The following is a 6,636-nucleotide window of genomic DNA, read 5'->3' on the forward strand; positions in this document are numbered from 1 at the left end:
AAACAAAAGATTTTTGCAGCTTCGTGAAGCAGTGTTTTGAAATCGCCCATCACTAGACATTGTTGAATAAAGTTGATATTTTGTTATTTTTGGTGCACAAAAAGTATTCCCGACGTTTTCAAATATTAAGGATGAACCATTGTCCTCATATGAGCTGTTAAAATATGTCTTTAGTAGCTTTCTGGGCATCTGAAAGTGTTAATTATCTTGCTGGCAATGCAGGCCTCACTGAGCCATCTGATTTTATTTTAATCATCCTGAGGGGCAGAACCTAAGTGAATTTTTATTTTTATGATAACGTTGAAGTTGTTCTTAAACATCTCTCATTTGTCTCTAATTCATGATTGTGTTCATACTCCACACAGGTGGTGGTGAACGCACTGGTTGGTGCGATTCCCTCCATTTTTAATGTGCTCCTGGTGTGTCTGATATTCTGGCTCATCTTCAGCATTATGGGGGTCAATCTGTTTGCTGGAAAGTTCTACCACTGCATCAACACAACCACAGAGGAGCGCTTCCCCATGGATGTGGTCAACAACAAGAGTGACTGCATGGCACTGATGCACGAGGCACGCTGGGTCAATGTCAAGGTCAACTATGACAACGTGGGTCTAGGCTACCTCTCTCTACTGCAAATTGTAAGTTTTCCCATTAATTTCAGCCATAAACAGCTGTACTATCAGAAGGAAGCAAATTTTGTGTGAACTTGTTTTGGGGGGGGGAGCTTGATATACTATGAAAACAGAAATTCAGAACTCAAAAAAGGTCAAATAAGTATTTATTGATACTAGGCAAAAAAAAAATGTAACAAATTTGTGACATCAGAAAAAATATATATTCACACATAGTGCCCTTTTCTTTATTTTTGCATCAGAGGACACAGTACAAATCCATATTGAATCAATGTGTTTTACTTGACATGCTGATATTCAGAAAGTACTCTCTCCATATAGGCCACATTCAAAGGTTGGATGGATATCATGTATGCTGCAGTGGATTCTAGAGAGGTATGTGAATGACAAGCTTTCCACCTGTAACAGTTACAATGCTCAACTGCTGCAAAGCAATTCTATATGTTGTATGCATATAATGTAGTGTGAGTTGTGAGCTTTTGAATTGACAATAAATAGTCAATACAATGTTCTGTTAGGTTGTCCTTGCTGCATGCAATTTCTAGGTTTTTACTATTATATGCTCACCCTCATGACTTTCCAAACATGTATGCTGTTAAAAAACCATAAATGTAGTCCATACTACTTGTGCACTGTAGTGTAAGTGTTTTGAAGCCATTCAATAGCTTTGTGTAATGAACCAACTCTCAAATCAAATATGGATGGCTCAGGTTGGACGTCAATAACATCGAGCATTGTTGGTTCTTGTAACCAAACTTCATGACATCAAAGTTGTGAATTATTGATTTGAGATCTGTAGCGAAGGTTAGGGAATAATAAAGTGTATAATGATTTTAAAAATATTGTGATTATATGAGCAGTGACCTATTTTTAAAAAAACAATGCCTTATTTCTGTTAAGAGTTTCGAAACTTACTCTCAATAGCATTGATTGTTTCTTTTCCATGTCAGGTGGAAGAGCAGCCATCATATGAGATCAACCTTTACATGTACCTATATTTTGTTATTTTCATCATTTTTGGCTCCTTTTTTACTCTCAACCTCTTCATTGGTGTCATCATTGACAACTTCAATCAGCAAAAGTCAAAGATAAGCATTTCTTTTTTTAACTAACCTCCAAATTAATTTGTGATGCACATTTGAATTGTTCTTTAACAGAAATAATAATTAATATTTGTTTCTTCTGCACTTTGGAGGGAAAGACATTTTCATGACAGAGGAACAGAAAAAGTACTACAATGCCATGAAAAAGTTGGGTTCCAAAAAACCTGCAAAACCTATCCCTCGGCCGTCGGTATGAACCATTATTTTTCCATTGCTGGATTTTTACCATAACAACTAAGTGGCTGTCAGATTTTTTTATTTGAACATCAGCATTAAATCTCTTGAGGTTTTTAAAAACTAATCTACTATATTGTTCTTCTAACAGAATGAGATCCAGGGAGTGGTGTTTGACTTCATCACAAAACAGTTCTTTGACATCTTTATCATGGTGCTTATCTGCCTCAATATGGTGACCATGATGATAGAGACAGATGACCAGAGTCCTGAGAAAGAGGATATCCTGTACCAGATCAATTTGGTGTTCATTATCATCTTCACAGGGGAATGCATACTTAAGATGTTTGCCCTCAGACAGTACTTTTTCACTATTGGCTGGAACGTCTTTGATTTTGTTGTGGTCATCCTTTCAGTAGCAGGTAAGTGTAGAACAACCTAGGCTCATTGTAAAAACGTGCCTAAGGTGACATTTCTGCAAAATTATGTTATGTTGTTTCTTGTGCATTTCACAAAAATTGAATGTAATGTAGCACCTTCACTAAATGTACCCTAAACCTAACTGATAGTGTGGGCAAAACCAAGCCATTTTGGTTTGGTTTGAGCTCTTTTATTGATTTGTGTTTCACGGGACTTGTTTCAGAGTGCTCCACATCACAAGTGCAATGCTGTACCAAGTTTACTATGTCAGAAAAGCCATACATATGGAGTTTACAAATCATGCACTATAGAAAAAGCGCTTTGAGGTAACAACATAGTGTTGCGCAAGGAACCACATGAAGTCTTTATTAAAGGGTTAGTTTATCCAAAAATGAAAATTCAGTCATTATTTACTCACCCTCATGTCGTTCTACACCCGCGAGACCTTCGTTCATCTTCGAAACACAAATTAAGATATTTTTGATAAAATCTGATGGCTCAGTGAGGCCTCCATTGCCAGCAAGATCATATCCTTTTTCAGTGCCCAGAAAGGTACTAAAAACATATTTAAAACCGTTCATGTGACTACAGTGTTTTAACCTTAATGTTATGAAGCGACGAGAATCAACTTTTTGAAGTGTCTTTTTGTGCGCTAAAAACAACAAAATAATAACTTTATTCAACAATATCTAGTGATGCATGATTTCAAAACACTGCTTCATGAAGCTTCGAAGCTTTACGAATCTTGTTTTGAATCAGTGTTTCAGAGCGCCAAAATCATGTGATTTCAGTAAACAAGGCTTTGTTATGTCAAATGTGTTTCAAAATTTCAATAGTTCACGTCACTTTGGCAGTTTGATACGCGCTCCAAACCACTGATTCAAAACAAGATTCGTAAAGCAGTGTTTTGAAATCGCCCATCACTAGATATTGTTATCTAAAGTCGCTATTTTTTTATTTATTTTTTTGGCACACAAAATGTATTCTCGTCACTTTATAATATTAAGACTGAACTACTGTAGTCACATGAACTGTTTTAAATATGTTTTTAGTACCTTTCTGGGCACTGAAAAAGGAAATGATCTTGCTGGCAATGCAGGCCTCACTGAGCCATCAAATTTTATCAAAAATATCTAAATTTGTGTTCCGAAGATGAACGAAGGGTTTGGAACTACATGAGGGTGAGTAATAAATTACATAATTTTCATTTTTGGGTGAACTAACCCTTTAATTGATTATCTGCCCCATAATCATAATTTGTGTGAAAAGGAATACAATTAGTTGGTGTTCTACTGCCACTGTTGTTTGTCTAAGCTAAAACTTGCATTGAAATTTATGTATAGGAATATTTTTGTAGTTTTGCAGAAGTGTAGGAGTATAGAGCCATGTTTTTCCAATGAACCTAGTTTGGTGTAGAATTATTGTTGTTGAACATCATGCCGTTATAGTTTGTTGCTGAGTTTTTAATAAACTATATTCTTACAGTTCTAAGTGCATCTCTGTGCATACTTACCTACTGTAACTGCACTAAATTGTGTATAGTAACCCATATTTCTTCTTTCCCAAGGTCTAATGTTATCAGACATCATTGAGAAGTACTTTGTGTCTCCCACCTTGTTCCGCGTCATCCGACTTGCTAGGATCGGCCGCGTGCTACGTCTCATCAGAGGTGCGAAAGGCATTAGGACTCTTTTGTTTGCCTTGATGATGTCACTTCCTGCCCTCTTCAACATTGGACTGCTTCTGTTCCTCATCATGTTCATCTTCTCTATTTTTGCCATGTCTAACTTTGCCTATGTGAAAAAGCAGGCAGGCATCGATGACATCTTCAACTTTGAAACATTTGGCGGCAGCATCATCTGCCTGTTTGAGATCACAACCTCGGCAGGCTGGGATGGGCTCATGCTGCCTATCATGAACAGCGGCCCTCCAGATTGTGACCCTGACATAGAGAACCCTGGTACAGACGTTCGGGGTAACTGCGGGAATCCTGGCATGGGCATCATGTTTTTCTGCAGTTACATAATCATGTCGTTCCTGGTGGTTGTGAACATGTACATTGCCATCATTCTTGAGAACTTCAATGTTGCTCAAGAGGAGAGTGGAGACCCACTCTGTGAGGATGACTTTGAGATGTTCGACGAGACGTGGGAAAAGTTTGACGTTGATGCCACACAGTTCATCGAATACAACCGCTTGTTTGACTTTGTCGACGCCTTGCAGGAACCTCTGCGAATTGCCAAACCCAACCGCCTCAAACTAATCACCATGGATCTGCCTATTGTAACAGGGGACAAAATCCACTGTCTGGATATTCTTTTGGCAGTTACCTTCGAGGTTCTTGGCGACACCATTGAGATGGCTGCCATGAAGGAGAGCATTGAAGCCAAGTTCAGAATGAACAACCCCACATCTGCCTCATTTGAGCCAATCACCACCACTCTCAGGAGGAAGGAGGAAGAGCGAGCAGCTATTGCGGTTCAACGAACATACCGTAGACATCTCCTCAAACGTGCTATCCGCCATGCCTGCTTTATGAGTCGCTCAAAGAGGAAAGTTAGGAGTCAGGACGATGAAGAACCTCCTGAAACCGAAGGGTTAATTGAAAGGAAAATGGAAGCCTTGTATGGTAGCAACCCAGAACTTGCCATGGCTCTTGAGTTGCAGGCTAGGCCTATGCCGTCTGATTCACAGCCACCTGAGCCCCCCTCGGTCCCGCAGCACAGGGCATCAGTGACCTACCCTCGACCGCAGGGACAACTCATAATCCCAGTGGAGTTCACAAGGGAGGTGATCCTCCGATCTGCTCCCACAACGTATGGCCTGTGCAGTTCAGAGGATGCAACAATAAAAGAGTCAGTAGTATAACTGGCAGCCAATGTCTTTGGAGTATGGACTAAGATAATCCTTGGGTGTAAAATGGAGTATCACCTGCACGCACTGAACAACAGTTTCTTAAAGGATTACACAGGACTGCTACACTGTGACAGCATTGGAATGCCATTTATTGGGAGTACTGTTTTTTTATTATTTAAATGTTATATTCAGGATTATTCTTATTTGTTCCCAATTAGAAATGCCCCAGTATATTTGTCATTACTTAGCCAAGTTCTTTTGCCCTTATATACATATATACGTTTACAGTTGAGTAGTTAGAGCCATTTTAACTTTTTTTCTGTTACAGCGCCACTAAGTGGACAAGTGCCACAAATTTTTTCATGCGACCTCAGATTGAGCCCATACACATGTGTACCAATTTTGGTTACAATATCTCATTCCATTCAAGAGTTATAGTCATTTATGTAAAAGTGGTCACGCCCACTTTAAACAAATCTGAATCCAAAACCCAATCCTATTGTGTGAAAAACCTAGGACTCAAATATGCAATCAGATATGGTGGAAAATATATCATAGCAGAAATGAAATCACTATTATGATGTAGCTGTTTCATCCCCCACACACTAGCACTGAGTAATTCTACTGTATGTGGCTACAGTATATGGGTTATATAAAGGACAATTTTTGGTAGCACCGTTAGTTTTACAGTGTCATTGTTACATATGTTACATGTAGTTACTATAGTAATAACTATAAATTATGCATAATTACATGCAACTAACCCCAAACCAAACCCTCATCCTAACCCTATAGCAAGTACATGTAGTTATTATTACTTAGTACTTAAATGTATAATTACCGTGTAAAGACACCTTAAAATAAAGTGTAACCCAATTTTTTTTCCTCAATAAGCTCCATTTTACAGGTAAAATTGTATCACTATTTATAGCTCCCTGAAACTTAATATTTAAAAAAAAAAAAAAAAGTTTCCAGTAAAGATTTAATTTGAATAATTCTGATGTATAGCTGCACAGATCTCATGAACCATTAGGAACAAGAACCACTGGTACTTGTCATCACTCTAACAAGTCTTCTCAGTCTGTTCAGAGTCGGTTTAGTCTACTGAACTATTTATAATCTTAGTTCATGCCTTACAAGTTTACAGCAGAAACTGATCCTTTACAGTGGGGTGTGTATAGAGTCACTTTGAGCAGAATGTGCCACAATGAAAGATATAGATAAACAGCGAAGCTATAGTGCCCAGTGATTCTACTTTTCTTATACTTTTCTTTTTTATATATATTTTTAATTATTAATTAATAACTTGAAGCATTGAAAGCATAGTTTTGATTGCTGCCCATTTTTAATTCACTATTCACAACAGCTGGTTGAAAATCTTCCATGCCTGTAGAGTAAATACAAATTTGGTTTTCATGTACTTAATGAGAAGTTATTAAAGTAACTTTGTT

General features: G+C 37.9%; 1 protein-coding gene across 1 annotated transcript in view; it reads left to right on the forward strand.

The window, feature by feature from the left end:
- scn4aa (sodium channel, voltage-gated, type IV, alpha, a) overlaps positions 1-6,289 on the forward strand; it is a 41,164-nt gene extending 34,875 nt beyond the window's left edge. The window contains exons 21-26 of the mRNA XM_067370175.1: positions 366-638; positions 954-1,007; positions 1,583-1,720; positions 1,821-1,925; positions 2,061-2,331; positions 3,897-6,289. Of these exons, the coding sequence (XP_067226276.1) occupies positions 366-638; positions 954-1,007; positions 1,583-1,720; positions 1,821-1,925; positions 2,061-2,331; positions 3,897-5,197 (2,142 nt within the window). The 3' untranslated portion in view covers positions 5,198-6,289. The remainder of the gene's footprint in view (positions 1-365; positions 639-953; positions 1,008-1,582; positions 1,721-1,820; positions 1,926-2,060; positions 2,332-3,896) is intronic.
- Positions 6,290-6,636: the final 347 nt, after the last annotated feature.

Source organism: Chanodichthys erythropterus, chromosome 19 (assembly GCF_024489055.1).
Source record: "Chanodichthys erythropterus isolate Z2021 chromosome 19, ASM2448905v1, whole genome shotgun sequence".
Classification (NCBI taxonomy): Eukaryota; Metazoa; Chordata; class Actinopteri; order Cypriniformes; family Xenocyprididae; genus Chanodichthys; species Chanodichthys erythropterus.